The sequence below is a fragment of the Macrosteles quadrilineatus genome, unplaced genomic scaffold, assembly GCF_028750875.1.
Source record: "Macrosteles quadrilineatus isolate MER2022 unplaced genomic scaffold, UCM_ALF_1.0 Scaffold_59__1_contigs__length_746527, whole genome shotgun sequence".
Taxonomy (NCBI): Eukaryota; Metazoa; Arthropoda; class Insecta; order Hemiptera; family Cicadellidae; genus Macrosteles; species Macrosteles quadrilineatus.
This window is the reverse complement of record NW_026542652.1, coordinates 682,391-707,100: the sequence shown is the minus strand read 5'-3', so window position 1 is coordinate 707,100 and position 24,710 is coordinate 682,391. Positions and strand designations below refer to the sequence as shown.

Sequence of the window (24,710 nt, the reverse complement as noted above, 5' to 3'; positions counted from 1 at the left end):
ATATAAAAATCCAAAAAGGAAGTGATTAGTTGAGGATTTTTTTTTTTAGGATTACATTAAAAGTGCAGAAAGATAACCACAGGAAATTATTTCAAGAAATATGGTTTGGTTTCAAGATGTAGTGTTTTCATTCGACATGGAAATAAACATGGAGAAGTTATTTTTGAAAATTCCTAAGCTATTTTAAACATAATTTGTTTTTTTTTAGAGTATGTTAGTCTATAAAACCATTGACTATCGGATACAAATAGTCGAAGATAAAACATACTGTACCATTTGGTTGTCTGCATTACTACTTCAATTAATCATAGAAATGAAGATGTACAAATGAATATGCCCAATTAATAGCTGGCATTTGTAGAGGCATCCACGAAATCGAAGCTAGATATCAAAGTATATTTTTTTTTATTTGACCCTCACCATCAAACTGCATAATTATTTTTATCTACAACTTTGAACTGAGACAATATTTGTAGAGAAACTACTGATTAATCTTGTTCATATTAAGAAGATCTTTGGCTGTGTGTAAATATAAAATCTACCTCTATTCAAACACCCAACTGTAAACATGGATAATCAAATTACCTCAAGACCAGCGGAGTCTGTTGTATGTCTGGCAAATATCATTAGGAATATTTGGTAAAGCCCAGACACGGAAATATTCTCACCATGTTTATTGCGTACTTCCAGGGATTTCTGGACTAAATCTCATTAAGAGCATTTAGGTAATAGGTTAAACTCTGTTCCATTACCATAGGAAAAAATAATTCTTTAAATTAAATTAAGAACATTTTTACGACTAGCAGAATTGATTTAACTCGTAAACAATGAGTATGTTTTTTTATATTATGCACTTTTGGTTTAAATTTATATTTAAAATAAATAAGAATTGTTTTCTACTATATAAGAACAGCTATAAACGATTTTAAGATGCAAAATGTGTAACTCCGCCAACATAAAAATACCATCATATTTAATGACTGTAAGTCTTTATCCATTTGTATGGATTTTCATAAACGGGTGTACATCATTACGATGATTGTATTTTTAGATATAAAGTTTACTGCACCAAATATCCCTTAATCTGTATTTATCTAATGAAAAATAAAATTCATTAAAACCCTAAATATTAATTAAATTATTGTATATGGTGGAGTAATAGATATTTCCGTCAAATGACGATAGCAGATGTTAATATCAAACAAGGAGGATTCTATTGGGAACTAATTTATGATGACAAACAATACAGACAAATTAAGTAACGGTAAATCTGGCTCAAATAAGACAATCTTTTGAGGGACAATCTATTCTCATTTCTAACCTTGGTCGCTAAATTTAACCTCATGTCAAAATAGGAAGCTGTTATAAAGAAATATTGTGTACTATATCGTCTTAATAGTGAGTAGTATTGCAGGTTCCTGAGATCTCAGCAACGCAGTAAAAACACATCAGAGGTGAAGGTTAGGCGTTGCATCAGGTTGCAGGCAAACATAAAAGCAAATTAATAACAACAATCATACAATATATTGTAGTAAACTTAAATAAAATTTTCTTAAGAATAAAGAGTTGAAAGTTAAGAAGTATACCATATTTATTTTATTTATATTTACTATTTTGTATCCTAATTAATATTCTAAAGATTCCTCTTTGTTTGATTTGTGTTTCTTTAGTCTTTTCTGTCATGTGACATGTTATTCAATTTGACATTTTGCTAATTAGCAAGATTTGATTATGTTTCCATTCTTACATAACTAGTCAGCACCTACTTTGGACTGCCAGAGTTAAAACCCCTATTTTGACATAAGTAAGTCCAGATCATATTAAATGCATAGTTTTATCCTGATAAAATTACAGTCCTAATACTATGATTTGCCATAGTTTGTGTTAGACGATAGTAGTAGTCATTTTGTACGTTCTAGGACAGAGGAGGGAGGAGTGTAGACCACGTGGGTTGAGGTAGGTAACCTCACTTTGCCTAACCTAACCTAACCTTACAGGCAGAGACTGATCCTCTGATTTGGACGACTTTACAGAAACGACAACAACTTTTGAATCTCATTTTATATAAGACCACCAATAGGTTCTCAACTGCACAAAAATGGCGCCGATTGCATCATTCGGTGCTCATGTTTTCACTAGAGGATTTGTATGAAGATGCAGTATTTCGATCTCAATGTATACTGACACGCCATTTGAAACTCACGTTCTAGGACAGAGGAGGGAGGAGTGTAGACCACGTGGGTTGAGGTAGGTCGGGAAGGGAGGTGTGTCCATGACGTCACATGTAAACAGAGGATGATCTTACAGACAGAGACTGATCCTCTGATTTGGATGACAATTTTTTTTTTGTGTAGATATAAAGAACGTTAAATCAGTTCTCATTTGGTATACTTGTCGTATAATAGGATCTCACGGCTGAGATCGAAAACGACAACAGCTTTTGAATCTCATTTTATATAAGACCACCAATAGGTTCTCAACTGCACAAAAATGGCGCCGATTGCATCATTCGGTGCTCATGTTTTCACTAGAGGATTTGTATGAAGATGCAGTATTTCGATCTCAATGTATACTGACGCGCCATTTGAAACTCATTGTTTTCATGTTGATTTTTACGTGTCTTTTGAGTTGAGTCGTTCCGTGTTTAGTGACGTCACTTGTCTTGGGATCATGTGATCATGGAATGTTCTAGAAACATTACCATAAAAGGAAATGCCACGTGATAGGTCACGTGATCATCTTGGAACGTTCGAGAACATTACCATATATGGTCATGTGTTTCGACGATTGTGCAACAGCCCGTGCGGTCTTGCGTCAGTCTTCTCTGAGAGGTGGTTGTGAGAGGTGCTATTTTTCGAGTCTTTGAAATTGTGTAGTGCGTGAAAAGTAAGTTTTCGACCATTTATAAGTGTGACGAGGATTGGCGGTGATGGCTAGTGTCAGTGCTACGAAGCGATCGTTTCCTAGTGACAACGAGAGTGATGACGACAGCCTTCCTACACCACCGAAGCGTCGTTGGTTCCAACGTTATAAAGACGATATTGAGGAACAACAAGGTGCTAGGGAAGAACACCGCTTGGATGTTGCCTCGGTCTCTGACGGAGAACATCATGTGTCACCGGTTGTTCAAAGTGCTACCAAGCGGTCGTTTCCTACTGACAACGACAGTGATAACGAGACCCGTCCTATATCACCGAAGCGTCGTCGAGCCCAACATAGTGAGTTGGATATTTTGGAACAACTACAAGGTGCTAGTGAGATGATGGACATTCAAGAGCAGGAAGAAGATGTTTCGGATGTCGTGCAGGTTCTACCTGTCAGGAGAGCCGATACAAAAACATTAAAGTTCTGTGATATATGTCACCTCAGTATTACTAGGAAAAACTGGGCCCGTCATACTGGGAGTGGAGCTCACCAAGCGGCGTGGATACAAAAACAGCAACTAAACCGACCATCCGTCATAGTTCAGCCATCCATCATAGTTCGGCCATCCATCATAGTGCAAGTCCCACGTAAGCCTCCGCCACCACCTAATCTTGAAATCATCCAATCTAAAACGGCGTTCAGAGGTCGAATGAAGACGTTTGAGATCAATAATGTCAAAGTAAATGGTTACAAAAGTGTTGAAACTTTTATCGAAGATTCCAAAAAACTTATAATTGAAAAGGTTCGTGATGAGGGAACTTCATTGAAAATCCAACTTATCCTTAAGGCAAAGTTCGCTAAAGGGATTACGGAAAAAGTCGAATCTGATTTTGAATTCAAAACGAAAAACATCATCATTTACGAAGATTCTAATCTATCAGATTTGTTAAATGAGGCAAAACAAAAACTATTGACTGAGATGGAAAGTTTTAACCACAAAGGCTCCAATTGGAACATGAAAACGATTGAATGTCTTCTCTTACATATCAACCGACTTAAGCCTTTGAAAGGGTCTAGTTACATAGCCCTGCCAGAAAAAATTCGCTTGAAACGTGCTGTTGTAAACATAAAAAACAATGATCAGCGTTGTTTCATGTGGTGTTGTCTAGCAGCACTCCACCCTTCAAAGGTACACCCGGAGCGGATCGAAAGCTACACTGCTTATGTTGATGGATTTCTCGAGTTATTTGATGGGATAGATTTTCCAGTCAAACTGACTGATGTAAAAAAATTCGAAAAGCGTGCAGGATTATCGATCAATGTATACGGTCTTGAAGAAAATAGTGATGTTTTTCCCTTGTGTGTAACAGATGAAGAAAAGCCCGTGCATGTAGACCTGTTGTTGGTTAAAGATGGAACGAACTCACACTACTGTCTAATCAAAAACCTATCTCGTTTAGTTCACAGTCAAGCTACAAAACATAATAGAAAATGCTATATATGCAGACGTTGTCTTCAACACTTTCATAACGAAGACAATTTGAAGACACATATGGAGGACTGCTCTAGACATGATCCCTTGAAAATAAAGCTCCCTACCGCTGGAAAAAATGACAAAATAAGATTTACGGAACACAATAAATCAATGAAAGTTCCTTATGTCATTTATGCTGATCTGGAGAGCATGCTCCTCCCGATTTCTACTTGTGAACCATCGGGAGTTGATGAAAACGGTGCTAAGAGATCGTACACATACAGCTATCAGAAACACGAAGCTATAAGTTTCTGTTACTATATCTCTGGCAGTGAAAAGCCTCCAACGACATATTTCGGGGAAGATGCTGGACGAAAGTTTGTCGAGGTGTTGAAAAAGGAGGCCGTAGAGATAAAACAAATCTACGAAAAGATCATTCCAATGAAACCACTGGAGGAAGAAGAGATACGTAGACATAAAGAAGCGGTAACCTGTCACATCTGCCAGGAACCTCTCAATGAAACCGACAAAGTGAGGGATCACGACCACCTCACCGGTTTGTATCGAGGCCCTGCCCATTCCAAATGTAACTTATTGTTTACTAAGCCCAAATTTATTCCTGTTTTCTTGCACAACCTTTCTGGCTATGACATACATCAATTCATCAAAGAAATAGGACGACAAGGTGAGAAACTCAAAGTGATTCCCCAAAATGATGAGCGATATATATCATTCACCGTTCAAGTTAGGGGAGGGTTGGAACTGAGATTCTTGGACTCTTTTAAGTTTTTAAGTGCAAGTTTAGACCAATTGATTAACAATTTAACTACAGATCAGTTGGAGCATACAAAGAGATTTGTCAGATCATCACAGATAGAGTTGGTAACAAGAAAAGGAGTTTATCCCTATGACTTTATGGATAACATAACAAAATATGATATGACAACTCTGCCGGAACTTCATGATTTCAAAAACAAATTAAATAAGTGTGATGTATCAGAATCAGATTATGAGCATGCTCAAAAGGTTTGGAATGAGTTCAACATCAAAGATATGAGAGAGTACACATTGTTTTACAACAAGATTGACGTCCTCCAGTTGGCAGATGTTATGGACAACTTCAGAGACGTTTGCCTTCAAACATATAGTCTCGATCCAGCGTGGTACTTCACAGCTCCCGGATTAGCCTGGTCGGCGATGCTGAAACTCACTGATGTAGAGCTCCAGTTACTGACCGACCTCGATATGATTCTAATGGTTGAAAAAGGAATTCGTGGAGGTGTTTCGCAGTGTTGCTTGAGACAAGCTCGAGCCAACAACAAGTACATGAGTCAAGGCTTCGATGAGAACAAAGAACCTAGCTACCTGGTGTACTTAGATGCGAATAACCTATATGCTTGGGCTATGTCGCAGGCAATGCCATTCGGTGACTTTAGATGGCGAAAAGATACTGAAATAAATGTTTTAGACATCAGTGATGACGCGGCCACCGGCTACATTCTCGAAGTTGACCTCGAGTATCCCGAAGAAATTCATGACCACCATGCAGACTTTCCACTCGCACCTCACCACATGATTCCACCTGGGTCAAAAATACCCAAACTAGTCACCACTTTGTACGACCGATCTAGATACGTTGTACACTACAGAAATTTAAAACAGTATCTCAACCTCGGAATGAAACTAAAAAATATACATCGGGTTCTTGAGTTTTCTCAAAAACCGTGGATGAAACCATACATCGATTTAAACACTAACATGAGGACCAAGGCAAAGAATAAATTCGAAATTGACTTCTACAAGCTTATGAATAACGCGGTATTTGGGAAAACTATGGAAAACCTTCGGAATAGAGTGGACGTTCGTCTGGTAACCGACGAACGACAGGCGGATAAATTCATTGCCAAACCTACATTCAAGAGTAGGAAAATATTTACGGACCATCTTGCAGCTGTGCACATGACCAAAACATCACTTCTTTTCAACAAACCGATTTACGTGGGGGCGGCTATTCTAGATGTGTCGAAAACCCTTATATACCGTTTCCACTATCAAGTGATGAAGAGCAGATATGGTGATCGAGTCATACTCACCTATACTGATACCGACTCACTGATTTACATCATATATACAGAAGACTGGTACATGGACATGAAAGAAATGATTGACGAGTTCGACACGAGTGCATATCAAAGCTCCAACCCTTTTGGTATGCCTCGAGTAAACAAAAAGGTTCTCGGAAAAATGAAAGATGAGCTGGAAGGTCTGATCAAGGTTGAATACGTTGGTCTGAAGTCAAAAATGTATGCTACTGACGTAGAGGAAGGTTTGAATTGTATAAAAACATCTAAAAAGGCTAAAGGAATCAAGAAATCAGTGGTGGAAAATGAAATCACAATAGATGACTATCGCAGATGTTTGAAGACTCTCGAAGATGTGTACAGACAAATCAACAGCATCCGAAGCCACCTACACGATGTTTATAGTATGACACAATTCAAGAAATCACTTTCGCCAAAGGACGACAAACGGTGTGTTCTTCGAGACGGAATAAGGACGCTACCCTGGGGACATAGAAGAATTCCTACTGAATGTACATAAAAAATGTAAAAAAACTATTCCTGTAAAATATATTTTTTTCGTGTTTTACACTGTTGTTATTTATTGCCCTGGTGTGCACAAGGTTTTTTGTAGCTCTTTCTCATAAAAAGATCCAATTATTTCTTCACCACTTTTATCTTTGATTCTATAGGTTATTGGAAAGGTGTCTTGCACTTTGGATATGGTAAATATCTCTCTAGTCCAATTGCGACTGTATTTATCGGCAAACGTATCTTTTTTTGCCACAATCCTCACTCTGTCTCCTAGTTGAAATTTTATTTTTCTAGGTGTATGAGGAATATTGGAGAACCTCTCAAGCAATCTAGGTACGTCCGCCTTAGTAACCTCTGCAGGTTTCATACAAATTGTACGATGGACACTATTGTTGTACTGATGTAACAAGTCTTGAACTATGTCTAACCACCGAAAATAATTTCGAGTCTCGAATATAACCTTCATTTTTTCATTCAACGTACGATTGAACCTCTCAATGATTGCACTCTTTTCCTCATTTTCAGTATGATACATTTTTATGTTGTACGATTGCAAAACTGACTTAAAATCACGGTTAAGAAATTCTTTGCCCTTATCGGTGTGTAACAGTCTGGGAGCGGTGTGACCGTTGACGTCAATTGCTCGCTTCAATATGAGCATAAACGATTCCGCTACTTCTGCACCCCGTTTGGTCATCAACGGCTCTGACCAGGCGAATTTTGAAAAGGTATCAATCACATTCAACATATAATTATAGCCATCATTCTCACTGGCATACTTTCTCATGACAACCAGATCTGCGGCCCACAGATCGTCTATACCTAGGGTAACAATACGTCGTCGAGGAAAGTGCTTGATCACTGGTCTATGTACTTCCTTGGCGGCCATACTGGGCTTAGGAACTTTGACGAAGGCGCCTTTACGCTGACCGCAAATATTGCATGTCGTATTTAAACGCCATTTGTTGTTAACGGTTTTGACATACTCCCCACTGTCTTGAGACGTGGTTTTCCTTTTGCATTTCATACAGTAGATTTCCATTGGCTCTTATATAAGTGGGAAAGACTTAAAAATGAGTGAACTGCACAGACACAGAATTCACTTGTCCGACGGTCAGAAGCGTAAGCTACGCATCGCGTTTAAGAAGCGTAGAACTGCTATAATTGGTTTAACTAATGATAGCCTCTCACATGGAGCGGATCATATACTGCTTAACGAAGTACAACACAAGGCTATTGAAAAAGCTATCCGGAACAAAACCGGTCTACGTCTGGCTGTGAGCTACGATCAGCTTTTGAAAAACAAAGAGGGTGGTCTTTTGAAAGAGATGTTGGAAATGGTTGAATCAAAGGTGCCATATGGAAAACGTTTCATATCTCCATTGATACGACATCAGGTGGCACCGATTCTCAAGAACCGATTCGTGCCGTGGTTGAAAAACCTGATCGATAACGAGCTAGATTCAATAATTGAAAAAGACCCCAAGGGAGCCGGCCTTAAGCGATGCATCAACAGCAAGCTGGACTCTCTTTTAAAAAACCCGTAAGATCGTTTGAACCTATGTCACTGGGAGAAATAGAGCTTTATGCTAACCAATTAGGCATCCGTGGCTTTCGAGGAGTGTTTATGAGACAGATATTACCCGAAGCCCCTATGGAGTTTGAATGTGGAATCTTGAATCTGGGTAATATCGATTCTTCTGGAACCCATTGGACTTGTTATGTTAAAGACAAAAACAAAAAGTTCTATTTCGATTCGTTTGGAAACGCACCCCCACCACTAGAACTAATAGACTATTTAGGTTCAAACGATCTCTTCTATAATGACATTGCTGTTCAAGAGTATAATGATCCACCTATCTGTGGTCATTTGTGTTTGGAGGTTTTACGACGAAACTCTAGTGATGAGCCTTGGGATGATATCATAAGAGCTATACGGGATGATAAATATGTATGGAGTTGGTGGTGGCAGCGGAAGATTCGTGTTCAATAGATTCGGGGACGAGGTGGACTACCAAAGCTCAATTCGTCAACAAATCGAATCACAAACAAAGTCTGAAATTAGAGATCTTGTCAAATCAGGTCTTTCGGAAATGAAGAAAATGATGAGAACACCTAACGACGATTCGAGCCATGTAGCATTAAACAATAGACTTGGTAAAATAGAATCTACGATGAACATCAAGGATAATTTCATTGGTTTTAAAAGCAAACGTTTGGTTAGCGTCTCCAATGCAATTGATAAACATGATGTTGTAAACAAATATCAATTGGATACTGTCAAATCAACGGTGGATAGACTAACAAAAACATTCGATGTTTCGAACCCTGAGGTGGTAAATTTAAACGGACATCGAAGAATAGGAAAAGTCAGCAGATCAAAAGATCTTTATGACGTGATCGTAAGGAAAGAACTAAACGAGTTAAATGAAAAACTGGTTACATTCCAGACAAACCTTAACACGATATTGGTTAATATACACGATGACATTATAAATTTAAAGAGAGCACAAAATGGTTATGATATAAGTGACAAAGATGCCGCTAGTGAAAATCCGGGGCAAAGGATGCCAAATGACATTCCATCCAGAGCACCCTATCCGCCTCAGTGATGGTAGCAAGTGCCGACTAGCTCTAGTTAGCTTTATGTTGGAGAACTACATAAACAACGTGTTAGAACCGGGTAACATATATTTTTGGGACAGCGATATTTATCTGATCTCGACGCCATTTACGATCTCAAGGGGATATTGGACTATTGAAAAACTAAATGAAAAAATCAACGAATATATTACTGCACTGAAACTTAACGTACCTACCAACCAATTTTCAATCAAAAGGGAAAATGATCGTATCGCAATAACAAGTCCATTGAAATTTTATCTCGACGAAAAGGCGGCTTCATTCCTCGGATTCTCAAGTCCTGGAGAGAAACCATTAACCGAGCAGGAATCGTTTTACGATGCCAATACGCTTCTGGTTGCGCCAAACGCACCCAATTTCAGGGCTGTAGACGCCATAGAGGTACACTGCAACATCGTAGAGCACAGTTACATCAACCACGATGAGAACAGACACAAGCATGTGGAAGCAGAACTGTTGTACACGTTCTTCCTGAATGTAGCACATGGCTACAAGATATATGAAGTGCCAACGGAGAAGTTGTACGTTCCTCTGAGGAATGGCTTACAAACGATCAACCGAATCGACATCACTCTCCGAGATCAAAACAATCGCTTGCTTCAAAACGAAAACGTTGAATGTGTAATAGTTTTAGATTTATATAAGTCCTAAAATGGATATCAATGTTTACTGCATCGAAGAAGGATCCATAAATAATCTATTACCACACCCATTAAGATGTCTTATAGTCGGTTCATCAGGGTGTGGAAAAACAAACCTATTGCTCAATTTTATCTATAACGTTAAGGGTGTAAAGTTCAAAAACCTTTATGTGTTCAGCCGATCCATTGATCAGCCAGCATACACACAGCTACGTAAACACTATGAAAAAGTAGAGCACGCACTCGGCACAACTATTGCATACTTTTACTCAAACTGTAGTGACTTGATACCTCTAGACGAATGTAAGTCCAACTCTTTGGTGGTGTTTGACGATTGTCTTTTAGAAGAACAAACAAAAATAAAAGACTATTTCATACGAGGGCGTCATAAACAGGTATCTTGCATTTATTTGAGTCAGAGCTACGGGCGGGTAGACATGCAAGTAATAAGGAATAACGTTAATCTTTTGTGTATATTCACACAGAACAAACACTATACACAAAAGATATACAACGACTTCGTTGGATCCGATATGATATACCAAGAGTTTGTAGGCATGTGTAAAAAGTGTTGGGCGGAACCTCACGGTTTTATGTCAATAGACACTACTAAAAAAACGCATCTAGGTAAATATAGATGTATGTTTAAGGAAACGCTATATCCCTAATAAAAACATTTTTGCATCAAATACGTGTATTTTGTTACATTAACGATATTTTATACGTAAGAGCGTATTTACACTAAATGATAGTGTTTATGCTAAAAAACGATATTTCAAATTAAAGAGCGTTTCTGCGTTAAATAAACGTTATATTTTTATCGAAAGCGTTTCTACACTAAATAAACGTCATATTTATGTAAAGAGCGTTTCTACAATCAATAAACGTTTCACATGTACATGTTGGAATAACGATGTGAATCTTACGTTGTGTTTATGTGTTACTAAGTGCACAATGGATGCAAAAGAAGCTAAGCGACTTGAGATTCTAGAAAAGAATCTCGTCAAAAAATTTCGGACAGCGGAACAGGAGGAAAAGAAAGAACGAGCTAAGAAACTGGAGGAGATTACAAACTCCCATCCCAATACACATGCAATACAAGACATCACAAAACCCCCAACACGAGTAACAAGTAAAACGCGAGATGAACCTCTGACAGTTGAAAAAGCTAGACAACTGGAGCAACTGCAAACCACTCTGCAAAACCAGTTCGGAGAAATACATGTTAGGGAAATGGAGGAACAACGTGTAAGGGAGAAAAAGTACGAGGCTATCACCAAAGCGATTAAAGAGAAAAAAGAAAAGGATGAGGTACTGGAGAAAAAAACAAAAGAAATGCTGAAAAAACAAAAATACAACCAGCTAATGAAACGCAACTTTAGACCATCAGTCTCTAGTACACCAGACCGAGTTGGTTATATCGGTTCCACTCAATACGATGATGATGAAGATGAAAAAATGGAAGTAGTTGCGGATCAATCAATAAAACAGTTGATGGATACCAAGGTCGTTAATCTCGGAGTGGTCGGAGCTAAATATCTACCACGAGCTAGTGACTCTCAATTCGGCATTTATTTCGATGAGATAGATGAGCAACTAAAAATCGGTTCTGAACCGATTGGGTTTGATTATGATGATATTATTGTAAACAACAAACGATTTAAAGGTACTGAAGGACTTTGGAAACTTTTAACGAAGAAAGGGTTTGTGCAGTCTAATGAATACACATCAAACGATTGGCAGACATATAAAGATATGCTTTTGATGACAAACTCTATCTTCCAGAAAAATGATCCTACTACACGACGTCCAAAATCTAGTTCAGGACAAAAATGGCGGAAAATTATAAAACCTATTTGGGACGAAGTTATCAAACCGACCGATCCGATTGAACAAGATATGGAGAGGGATCTATTGACGGGATCCGGTTTAAAACGCTACCATGACGGTCCGGTTGAATATCGCTACATCAAAGACCTCAACGAGCTCATCAACCGTCTGAATTTTATTTACGCAGAGGAGGTTGCAGGCAACAACAACTTTCACAACGAAAAACTATCTGTTGTTAAATTCATATCCGACCGTATGCAAGAACTGATTGACCAACCGAACGGGGTCAAATACGTAGTACGATGTTTGTCAGCCTTGCCTGAACGCGCGATAGAAGGCTCGGGATTGTTGAACGACATCATCAACAAATTACCTGTAGAACTACACGCCCCGCGTAACTGGAAATTCGATACGTACAACTTCTGCGGTCCAGGCACGAAGCTCGCTGAACGATTAGGTCGTGGTGACAAGGGTGTGAACCCTTTAGACGATGCGTGTAAACAGCACGACATATGGTACAGAGACCACCGGAAGCCCGAAGACAGATGGGTCGCAGATAAAGCGTTACAGAAAGCGGCGTGGGATAGAGTGACGTCTAGCGACGCGGACCTTAACGAGAGGAGCGTAGCCCTCGCGACCACGGGTGCGATGTGGTTGAAACGTAAACTAGGGATGGGTTTAGGTACATCCACGTGTTCATATCCCTGTAGGAAAAAAATGGGTATATATAAGTGAACAGCATGGACAACGCTTGGCGAATCTTGTCCCGCGAACCGAAGGCACCGAACGGTGTACTCACCGACGAGCTCGTTATGAAGTTCGATAGGTACCTCAACTGGGACCTGTTGTCAGTTCACTATGATTTCTCCATCGATATGCTACGTATTTACTTTCATCGTGTTGACTGGGGTCCTATTCTGAAGAGGCAAAAATTCAGTGAGAGCTTCCTTCGTGAGATGGCACCAAACTTTGAGCATGCGTGGTTTGCTGTCAGCAAGCACCAAATACTTTCCGAGTCGTTCATACACGACTACGCAAACAAAGTCGATTGGGAATACATTAAAAAATTCCAGATCGTTTCACAACAGTTTTTGGATGATCACAAAGCTTACATGGAAGAGGAGTTCGATGAGTAAGTCTATATATAACATGTAGTTAAAAAAATAAATAAAAATAATTAGCTTATACTTTTTTTTCTTGTGTGTTATTAAGTTATTGTAGACAATGGAAGCACTGTACGAACGTTTCTCCACCGGAGTGGTGAAAAGCGAGTACCGAGCTGTTATGCCGATATCCGAGTTGAATTTCAACACACCAAACAATTACACAATCTTCAAACTCGATCACGGAGACACGTTTTACGACTCAGCAATTCAATATCACATCTGCGGTGAGGTAGTAAAAAAATCCGATGGTAAAGCATATGATGCGACTGCCACTATAGCCCTTATTGACAATTTCATACCATACCTATTTACAAGAATCGAACTGAAAAAACACAACACAACAATCGATGTGGTCGATCATCCGGGAATTACAAGCACTATCAAAAGTATTCTAAACTATCCTCAATCGATGAAACCCGCTTTGCAAAACTGTGGGTTCGCATCAAGATACTCGCTTGGTGGTGGCAAGTTCGAAGCAATTGGAACCTTAGCGCATCTCGGGTTAGGGTTCTTTGACCACATGCGATACCCCATGTACAAAGGTGGATTCGAGATTGTATTCACAAGAGCTGAAGATAACGATGCTCTATACCATTGGAAAGGAACCGGTACCGCAGCTACCGAACCTGAGGATGGCAAAGTGAAAATCACTTCCTTCGTTCTCAGAGTTCCCATAGTGGAATATACGTCGACTAGCAAAATCCAACTAATCGATGGTCTAACAAAACTTAGTGAAAAAGACGAGTTGGTCTACAACTATTATCAGTGGCAATGTATTGACAAAAAGGGTGTGTTCGGATCTACGTACACATTCGACATTACAAACGTTTATAGAAACGTATACAACCCTAGATTCGTAATCATGTGCTTTCAAACTAACCGCACGAATGATCAGAAAAAGAACCCAGCGCAATTTGACAGCGAAAATATAAAAAACTTTGCAGTTAAAATAAATGGTCAACGTTACCCTCAAGAACTACAAAACGCTGCAATCCTCGAGGGACGTTGGAGAGTGATTTACGAGCAATTCATGAGATATCGTAAGGTGAATTTCGATGACAGCTCAATGATCATTGACCCAAGCGAGTTTATTTCACACTACCCACTGTGTGTTGTCGACACACATCTTCATCCGATGAATACAGACCGTTCTAGAAGTGACATTCAAATAGAATTCGATTTCACAAACGCAATCGCATCACCATCAGCCGATTCAGGCACTACCGCATATGTCATCGTAGTCTCTGAAAACGCGTTTGCCTACGACATATCAAGGAACATAATCAAGGTAATGTAACTGCGCATTTATATAAGTGAGAGACATGGCACAATTGGTAGATTTGCTTAACGCGTGCCAAGCACCCAAATACACTAAAATCGAAGAGCTGCGACATGAGCATCCCTGCAGAATAGTGGAGTTGCAGCGAGTCGTGACGAGATACGGTCCCTCGGTAACTGCTACTGTCGAAGAAGACCCTTGTGGCAATCTAAGAAAATTGTATCTCCCATGCAGGTACAACAACGTTTTGACAGACGTCATGATTAGAAACTACAACAACGGTGTCAACGAAAAACTTGCTTTGATACCCAAAAGCCATGGTCAGATCGAGTTTACAACAATAAACTAATATAACAGAAATAAAATACGCAAAATAACTGAAAAACACAAAAAAATATTTTTTCGCCTCCGAAGGATTGGCGTGGTCGGAACCACGTGCTGAGTCACTCAGAAGACACGTAAAAATCAACATGAAAACAATGAGTTTCAAATGGCGTGTCAGTATACATTGAGATCGAAATACTGCATCTTCATACAAATCCTCTAGTGAAAACATGAGCACCGAATGATGCAATCGACGCCATTTTTGTGCAGTTGAGAACCTATTGGTGGTCCTATATAAAATGAGATTCAAAAGCTGTTGTCGTTTTCGATCTCAACCGTGAGATCCTATTATACGACAAGTATACCAAATGAGAACTGATTTAACGTTGCAATCGGCGTCATTTTTGTGCAGTTGAGAACCTATTGGTGGTCCTATATAAAATGAGATTCAAAAGCTATTGTCGTTTTCGATCTCAGCCGTGAGATCCTATTATACGACAAGTATACCAAATGAGAACTGATTTAACGTTCTTTATATCTACACAAAAAAAAAATTGTCATCCAAATCAGAGGATCAGTCTCTGTCTGTAAGATCATCCTCTGTTTACATGTGACGTCATGGACACACCTCCCTTCCCGACCTACCTCAACCCACGTGGTCTACACTCCTCCCTCCTCTGTCCTAGAACGTGAGTTTCAAATGGCGTGTCAGTATACATTGAGATCGAAATACTGCATCTTCATACAAATCCTCTAGTGAAAACATGAGCACCGAATGATGCAATCGGCGCCATTTTTGTGCAGTTGAGAACCTATTGGTGGTCCTATATAAAATGAGATTCAAAAGTTGTTGTCGTTTCTGTAAAGTCGTCCAAATCAGAGGATCAGTCTCTGCCTGTAAGGTTAGGTTAGGTTAGGCAAAGTGAGGTTACCTACCTCAACCCACGTGGTCTACACTCCTCCCTCCTCTGTCCTAGAACGTACAAAATGACTACTACTGACGATTATAAAAATACTATTTCAATTCAATATGATCGGTCAACTAAAAGTAATACAATATAGCTCCCTAATTTCTCTGGTCTTATTTTAACACAGAATTAAACATTGTTCCTTAGATTAAGCCATAGAGCCATGGATTTGAAACATAAATAAAACTTGATGAACGTCCTTTGAAAATATAACAACTGCTTCTAGCTAAGAAAATATATAGGCCATTTATTTTTGGGAAATCTATCTTAATTGCAAATACTATTTTTTAAAGTTTAGGATAAAACTACAGCGGTGTAAAACTGTCTGTTTAAGAGCAGTAACAGGAGCCGTTAGATTTTATAATTTACACCTAACGCTTTTTGAGACTACACCACAATATTCCTCACAACCCAATTTTCCACCTCAAAACTTCCCTTAACGTAATAAATCTACCTGAGATACTGAAACTTTCGCTTTTTCCAGTTTGTTGCGTTCTATTTTAAAACTCGTTAGGGTTATGATACGTCCATTAAAGTCATGTGAAATATATGCATATTTTAACGAAAAATTATCCTTATGTTTAGTACAATTATGCAATAAAAATTAACATATTTCAAATCTTTACCGGTAATTGTTTAGTACTAAATAATCATTATTACGCTTGCAAAGAGCTACAACTATACACCGTGTATGTCAGCTTCGAGAATATATTCTTAACTAGAGTGATTATTAAGGGGTACATGAAAATATCTGTATATTTATAAAAAGATAAAATTACAGGTATCCTAATATCATAAAAGCTCAGGTCAATTCTGGTCACTTCTAAACATTATGAATCCAAGTGGAGGGAAAAAGTATCTCGAGCCTTTTAACCAAAATGCAGATACGATTGATTTCAGTCCTTATCCCACAGGATTGACTAAAACCAAAATAAACGTTCCACTCTATATGCAGACACTCTAATTTGTGAAGTTCTTTCAATAAAAAAAGAGAGACTTAAATCTCGGTTTTGGAGATGTATATTTTCATCTTATATTTGTTTGTTGAAATACAGGAGAGATTAAATGTGCAATGAATTACTATTTGACGTGCTAGATATCTGGCAGAAATTTGGCCTTGGGTACAAAAACCGGAAATATCTTAAAAGTTTGCATTTTTAAAATTATAATCGCCAAACAATTAAACTCCTCGAAAGAGTTGCTTAACTATTGTACTTCTATAGCGATAGGGACTTGAAACTTTGCACTGTTTTAGTTATGGGTTCTAAAGGCTTATTTATACCTACTCTCCCTCAAAATAGTGGGGGCCTAGAGGCTAGGACAGTTTAAGAAATAGTAACGGTTGTTTCAATTCTTGGGTTAGAGCGTAGAGCATTTTTAAATATTTTTGTTCCCTAAAATATTTTGGAGATAAGGGTCCAAACAATTTAGTAAAATATTAAGTGTAAGTTTCTAGCACGTTTTTAAAAGATTTTCCATTACATGTGTTTCCTGTGGGGACAAATAGGACTTGATTGTAAAACGAAGCTGAATTTTTAATTTTAAATACATTAGTAGTAAGAATAATTTTACAGAAAACTCTATTGTAAATTAATTGTACTCAATCTCTCGATCTCAATAAATAATAAGCACAAAGATGACAACAACAAAAAAAAAACCATTAATTTAAAATGTCTAACATCAGTTTTTTTCATTTTATTTTATACAGTTTTGGTTGGCAAGTCTAGGTATTTCCCTCAAGAGATGAATGTGAAGCTGATCATTCTCTAGGTTTAAACAAATAACGGTTCAGAGATTGATTTCAGCGCTTTGTTGGTATTAGCTAACCTATAAAACACTCCGGTTTAACCGTCTTCCCTTCGTTTAAACCCTTTTTATTGCTCAGACTAAACCCTAAATATATACGTGATAAACTTTGTAAATAAAACTATACATTCTTTAGCATTTTAAAAACAACAAAGGGCAAAACCATTCAGTTATATCACTAATAAATCATTAATGTTAAATTGATGCGTTACTACTTTGAAGTTATGTCCATTTAAAACATTATGACGGTTAGAACTTATAAAACACAATGAAAAAACAAAAAAGAAGAATGGGGGTAATACAAAAGTAATACAAAGCAATAATAATTGTAGTCAAAACATATATTATTACGTATTATATATATATAGATATCGTGTTTCGAGTAGAAATTCAATTTTTTTTTTTTTATATTAACTAAGGCTTAAATCAAATTTCAACATTTGAAATATGTAAGAATAGTTTGTAAATATAACAGTAAAGTTTTTAAATCCTATCGAATTAATTAGAAGATCGCATTAAAGAGAGGGAAAGCTCAAACATAAATCTGAAGGGAGTCCACAGCATTAACGTCTAGTGAACGTAACCTGTCTTTTAACAAAACAAATTACAGGATTGATTTTATTGGATCCACCAGGAACTGTAGTTTGTCTCTCGGTGTAATTTGTTGTTGGTTCCCGCGTTTGTCTAACGGTGGAAACTCCTATTGTCTTCAATGTAACGTAGAATGTATGTTCTTGAGGACGGTCCGAAATCTAGCTTTCGATATTATTTTAAATTCACCGCTTCACTAAATAAACAACTGTATACAGGGTGATTTGTACTCAGTGTGACAAATTTTTTTTGATGTTAGTACAAAGTAAATGAAGTGTGATGATGCATATCAAATGTTCCAAGTCTCAAAATTAGCGTCCCAAAAAATTATTTTATGTTTTTTAAAAAATAACCATGCTTTTAAACTTAATACAGCGATTTCTCAATTACCTGTATATGGATTTGAGTAGATAATGTCATTTTCGTGTTCTACATTAAATTTTGAACAAGAATAATGGAAAATGACGGAGGATCAGTTGTAAAAACTCCATTGTAAATAGATTCAAAGATAAAAATTAAGATATTTGATAAAAATTTTAAAAACCATGGTCTATTGTATTTTTCACACCCTGTATATAAGAAAGTGTCGGAATATGTTAAAAACTGCGCCATTTTATAAGCTTTCCAACAATATGCTACACTATTGAGGTTTATGTCTGCTTATGTACGCGTTAATGGTTTGAAGACTACAAAGCATAGTGTCTTTAACATTTAAAACATAGAAAGTCGGCATGTATTAAGCAAAAGATGTGTTTTTAATTCAACATGAACAGTAAATACAGTAAAAAGTTCCCTGTTTTCTGGTATTCAAACCACTAAAACAAAACAAAAAATATAAACATCAATAGTGTAGCATATGTTTGGAGAGCTTATCAAATGGCGCAGAAGCTAATTTTTAGACTTGGAACATTTTATATGCATCATCACACTTCATTTACTTTGTACTTACACCAAAAACATTTTGTCACACTGAGTACAAATCACCCTGTATAAATAGATCAATTCAATAACGAGTGTATTAACTTACTATCATGAAGTCTTTTTTGAAGTATGTACTTAGTTATGTTCCATAGTGTCTTAGTATTGTATACAAAACCTCTGTTATTTTATAACAAGGATTAAGTTTTAAATTGAGGCTTTCCTCCAAGCTTTTCCAGCGTTCTGTCGTTACATACATGTCTTAGTATAATGTAACATGGCTTACATAACATAACTTCTTGTATTAGTATTACTGATTGATAACTTACAAGATCTTCTACAAAAAACATTGATTTTTTTCGTAAAATATACATTTTTAACAAGGGACTAAACCAAAAATGTGTTCACCTTTTCTAAAATTTCTAAAATTCGACATTTCAATTTATTTACATCTAGTATTTAATGAGTAACGTATATTTTTGTTTATTTCTATTTAATAAACTAACGTAATAACTAAAGTATTACCTTATTATTATGATGTCTTTATTAAAGTATGTACTTCGTTATATCCCATGGCGTATTAGTATTCTATACAAAACCTCTGTTATTTTATAAACAAGGATTAAGTTTTAAATTGAGGCTTTTCTCCAAGCTTTTCCAGCGTTCTGTCGTTACATACATGTCTTAGTATAATAGAACATGGCTTACATAACTTAACTTCTTGTATTAGTATTACTGATTGATAACTTACAAGGTCTTCTACAAATACATAGATTTTTCGTAAAATGTATATTTTAAACAAGGGACTAAACCAAAAATGTGTTCACCTTTTCTATAAAATTTGACATTTCAATTTATTTACATCTAGTAATAATTAGTAACGTATATTTTTGTTTATTTCTGTTTAAAATTTACAATTAAATCAAATTTTAAATCTATTAAGGTTTAACATTTCTAAAAAAACTAACCATGTTAACTGATTAAGAAATAGAGAAACTCGTTGAATTAATTTGAAGTGTTCTGATTATTTTTAACCAGATATTCAAATCTTTGACCCTGTATATAATATCTGTAATGTAAGGCTCAAGAGTTGTTTTACATCACACGAAAAAAGTGTATCAATGCAAATAAAACAAAAATAAACGCTGTAAAAATGATTTATCCAAAAACTACGAGGCTAATATTTTATGATAACCAAGCTGGCTACAATGGAAAGACATCACTGGCTTAAAGTGATCATATTCGCATCCCTACCTAATCTGTAAACAAAAGGGACCACAAGGCCATTATGTAGGCATTACTGAGCAGCAATACCAACGCAACAGACTAAGACTACCCAATGTAAACAGTGCTGCCAACCCATGAAGTGTTGATTAAGACAATAATGCTTACAATTTATAAATCTGATGTTTAAATTTTTGAGTGTCCCCCCAAAAGGGGGGATTTGGGGGGGGGCAACTAAAAACTTTTCAATGTAAACTCCCATCAAGTGACACCTCATTTTAAGTGTTTACAAAAACTTTAAGAATGGTTAAAACCAGAGTTCGCTATCTCTTCTCGATCCAAAATGGTAGCCAATATTACTATTACAAACCAATTTTGCCATTGATTTTCCACAAAATTTTACTGGCTACCATTTTGGATAGAGATGGTGGGGGGACACTCAAAAGTTTAAAACGCAAACTCCCATTTAGTGACACTTCGTTTTGAAGTGTTTACAAAAACTTAAAGAATGGTGAAAACCAGAGTTCGCTATCTCTTCTCTATCCAAAATGGTAGCCAATATTACCATTACGATCCAATTTTAGCATTGATTTTCCCCAATATTTGACGGGCTACCATTTTAGATAGAAAAGATATAGCGACCTCTAGTTTTCACCATCCTTTAAGTTTTTGTAAACACTTCAAAATGAGGGGGTTTACTTCACTTGTAGGGGGTTTACATTTAAAATATTTGAGTTGCCCCCCAAATCCCCCTTTTTGGGGGACACTCAAAATTTCAAAATCAGAAAACGAAACTTCCTGCTAAGATTGCATGACCACCAAAAGGATATCTCTGTATATTTACTTGGAAAAATATTAGAGGGGGAGGTCTTGACTTTTTATTCACCCTGTATTTTGTATATTATATACAGGACTACATAACTTTAAACGTTGGTTAATTTTTACCATTATAATATTAATCCGTTGGTATTAGTGTTGTCTGACAAGAGTTGTTGTTCTTACATATTCTCATTCCGGAACTCCAAATAAAAAAACTACTGTTCAAAGATTTGCGCCACTCTAATCTAAATGAATCATGACATAATCTACAGTAAAACTAAAATGATCTTACTAATATAATAAATGTGAAAGTTTGTGTGTTTGTTTGTTTGTGTGTTTGAAGTTCAATCACGCATAAACCACTGGACGGATTGGGCTGAAATTTGGCATGATGATAGCTTACATTCCCGACTAACATATAGGCATATTCTTATCTCAAAAATCCTTTCGGGCTCCACCCCAGTGGCTCTGTAATTCCCCATGTTAACCTTATGAGTATTCATATTTAAAGGGAATTAAAGAATTTAGTCAGCTGTTTCAACTAAAAAAGTTGGTTCTATGATATGGAAAAGCATTAAAAAGTTATAAGATTAACCAACAGGGTGCAGCACTATATATTTTTTTTGTTTTTTTGAAAACAGCTAATTTGAACTAAGCAGCAACAAAAAACTGAATCGCAATGAGAACTGTCAAAGTAGGATTGTTTACAGTTATGTTTATGTTTTTCATTTCATGAATAATTTGTGATATTTTGCGAATTGTTGATAATTTATTTTTCTCTATTGTTTAGGTGAAGTGGTGGAACATTATGGATATGGTAGATAAGTAATACTATAGAATAATGTAAATTTAAAAAAAGCAAATTTCATCAAACTGTGTCCTCCCTTATTGCAAACGCAAAGCTTGAGTATAACTGCAAAAAGCATTTCATTCCAACCCCGTACGAAGGACGGGTACTCTGCTAGTTGTTAAATAATATTAAGTGTCACTTTCTTAAATTGCAGAAGGATTGGTGACTACCTCTAAAATCCGCTTTAAAATCGGAAACAGTTAACAGTAAAGTGACTTCTCGAGATTCTGTAAAATGAAATAGAAAATAATGAGTTCTCACTCAAGCTGGGTTGAAGACGATGTAGTCTTGTAAATGTTACTGTAGTTATCAGAGAACTATACAATTGCAAATGGATTCTTGAATTGGTGGGTATTTTCAAATATTTGACTAAGAAATTTTTGTTCTATAAACACCATTATCGTTTACCTGAGAAATATTCGAAGGTCGGTTAAAGTCCTCATTCACATAAGACAATCACAATTATAAAAAAAAAAAAAAAAAAAAAAAAAAAAAAACAGAGTAGGGAAAGTATAGAAGAAAATCTAACTAAGTGATTAATACAAATTCTTTTTTTCTGTAAAATCCTATTTCATATGTCCCATTCAATGTGAACATGATGTGATAAAAGTACAGTTTTCAAATCCTTTTAAATTAATTAGAAGATCGCATTATAGAGAGAGAAAGGTCAAACATAAATCTGAAGGGAGTCCACAGCAGTAACATCTAGTGAACGTAACCTGTCTTTTAACAAAACAAATTACAGGATTGATTTTATTGGATCCACCAGGAACTGTAGTTTGTCTCTCGGTGTAATTTGTTGTTGGTTCCCGCAGTTGTCTAACGGGGGGTAACTCGTATTGTCTTCAATGTAACGTAGAATGTTTATGGTCTTGAGGTTGGTCCGAAATCTACCTTTCGATATTATTTATAATTCACCACTTCACTAAATCAAAAAACTACATATAAATGGATCAATTCAATAACTAATGTATTACCTTATTATTATGATGTATTTTTTTAAGTATGTACTTAGTTATGTTCCATAGCGTCTTAGTATGCTACACAAAACCTCCGTTATTTTATAAACAAGAATTAAGTTTTAAATTGAGGCTTTTCTCCAAGCTTTTCCAGAGTTTTGTCGTTACATACATGTCTTAGTATAATGTAACATGGCTTACATAACTTAACTTCTTGTATTAGTATTACTGATTGATAACTTACAAGGTCTTATACAAAAAAACATGGCTTTTTTTCGTTAAAATATAAATTTTTAACAAGGGGCTGACCCTGAAATGAGTTGATCCCTTCTATAAGATTCGAAATTACAATTTATTTACATCTAGTATTTATTTGTAACGTATATTTTAGTTTAGTGCTAAGTATTGAGAATTTAATAAAATTTGAAATACATTCAAGTTTTGAATTTCTGAAAAAAAAAACTTACAAGTAAACTGAGTAAGATATAGAGAGGCCATATCTGGAATTAAAACAAGTGTTTGATTATTATACACAGGGTAGTCAAATCTTTAAATACCCTGTCTATAATATCTAGCTGTAATGTAAAGATGAAGAGTTGTTTTACATCACACGAAAGATTTTTAACAATGCAAATAAAATAAAAATAAACGCTGTAAAAATGTTTCAGTTAAAATTTTATTGTTTACTCATTTCACATAAAATGTTTTATCCATAAACTACAATGGGAAGACATATTTAGCAAAGTGATCATATTCACATCTCTAACTAATCTGTAAACAAAAGGGACCACAAGGCCATTATGTAGGCATTACTCAGCAGCAATACCAACGCAACAGACTAAGACTACCCAATGTAAACAGTGCTGCCAACCCATGAAGTGTTAAGACAATAATGCTTACAATTTATAAATCTGGTGTATATATAAAAAGTCAAAACATTCAAAATCGAATGGTTAATTTTCTGAAAATATTATTAGCTTTAAAAGTTAATTGAGGAAAAGGTATTAGAGATAATAAAGTTTATTAAGGTTAAAATCAATTCTAATAGAAAGCAAAATAAAAAAAAATGAAACTTACAACCATAAAATGGGTTCTCGCCTCAGAAAGGGCTACTGTAATTAACAAAAATGTAAAAAAAAAACTATAAAATGGGTAACACAATCGTAACACAATTAAAGCCAAAGATGACCTAGATTGTATTCATGTGCGAACGATGAGTAATTTAAATGTTGATGCTCTTGATATGAAGTGGTTTGTTTAGGACCCAATCTCCTTGTATAGCTTATCCTAAATACACTGCATAGATTGAGGGATCTCCTGCAAAGAACATGCTGGGGATGACAATATAATTAGACTTAAACATTTATATTCCACTAAACAGGTTGAGTTAGTTTTACCACAATGTTTTATAAGTAAAAACATTATTGACGAATTGAGTAAAAAAACAGGCAAACGCGATTACAAATATTTCAAACATGTCGTACATCGTGACTGAAGAGAATTTAGATTAGGAAATTAGTACGTAGAACTTAAGTTAGAAATATGGATTCAAATTTCTAACCAAAGAGCATTTGATAATTTTTGCAAGTAATAACAAATTATGTTCTAGTTCTTTACACAGTTTCAATGTCCTTACAGATAAATATGTAATTAGAAAAGCTTTTAGCTATAAAAAATTGTACGTTTTTCAAATATTTTCGTGTATTTTTTAAAGAAAATTTTAAAACGATTTATTTTACAGATGATCATATTTTAACAT

The 24,710-nt window shown here is 36.0% G+C and overlaps 1 protein-coding gene across 1 annotated transcript; it reads left to right on the top strand.

Moving 5' to 3' along the window:
* The first annotated feature begins 2,929 nt into the window (after positions 1-2,929).
* LOC128981938 (uncharacterized) lies at positions 2,930-6,940 on the top strand. Its single transcript, XM_054400934.1, has one exon. The coding sequence runs from the start codon at positions 2,930-2,932 to the stop codon at positions 6,938-6,940; it is 4,011 nt and encodes a 1,336-aa protein (XP_054256909.1).
* The last annotated feature ends 17,770 nt before the right edge of the window (positions 6,941-24,710 follow it).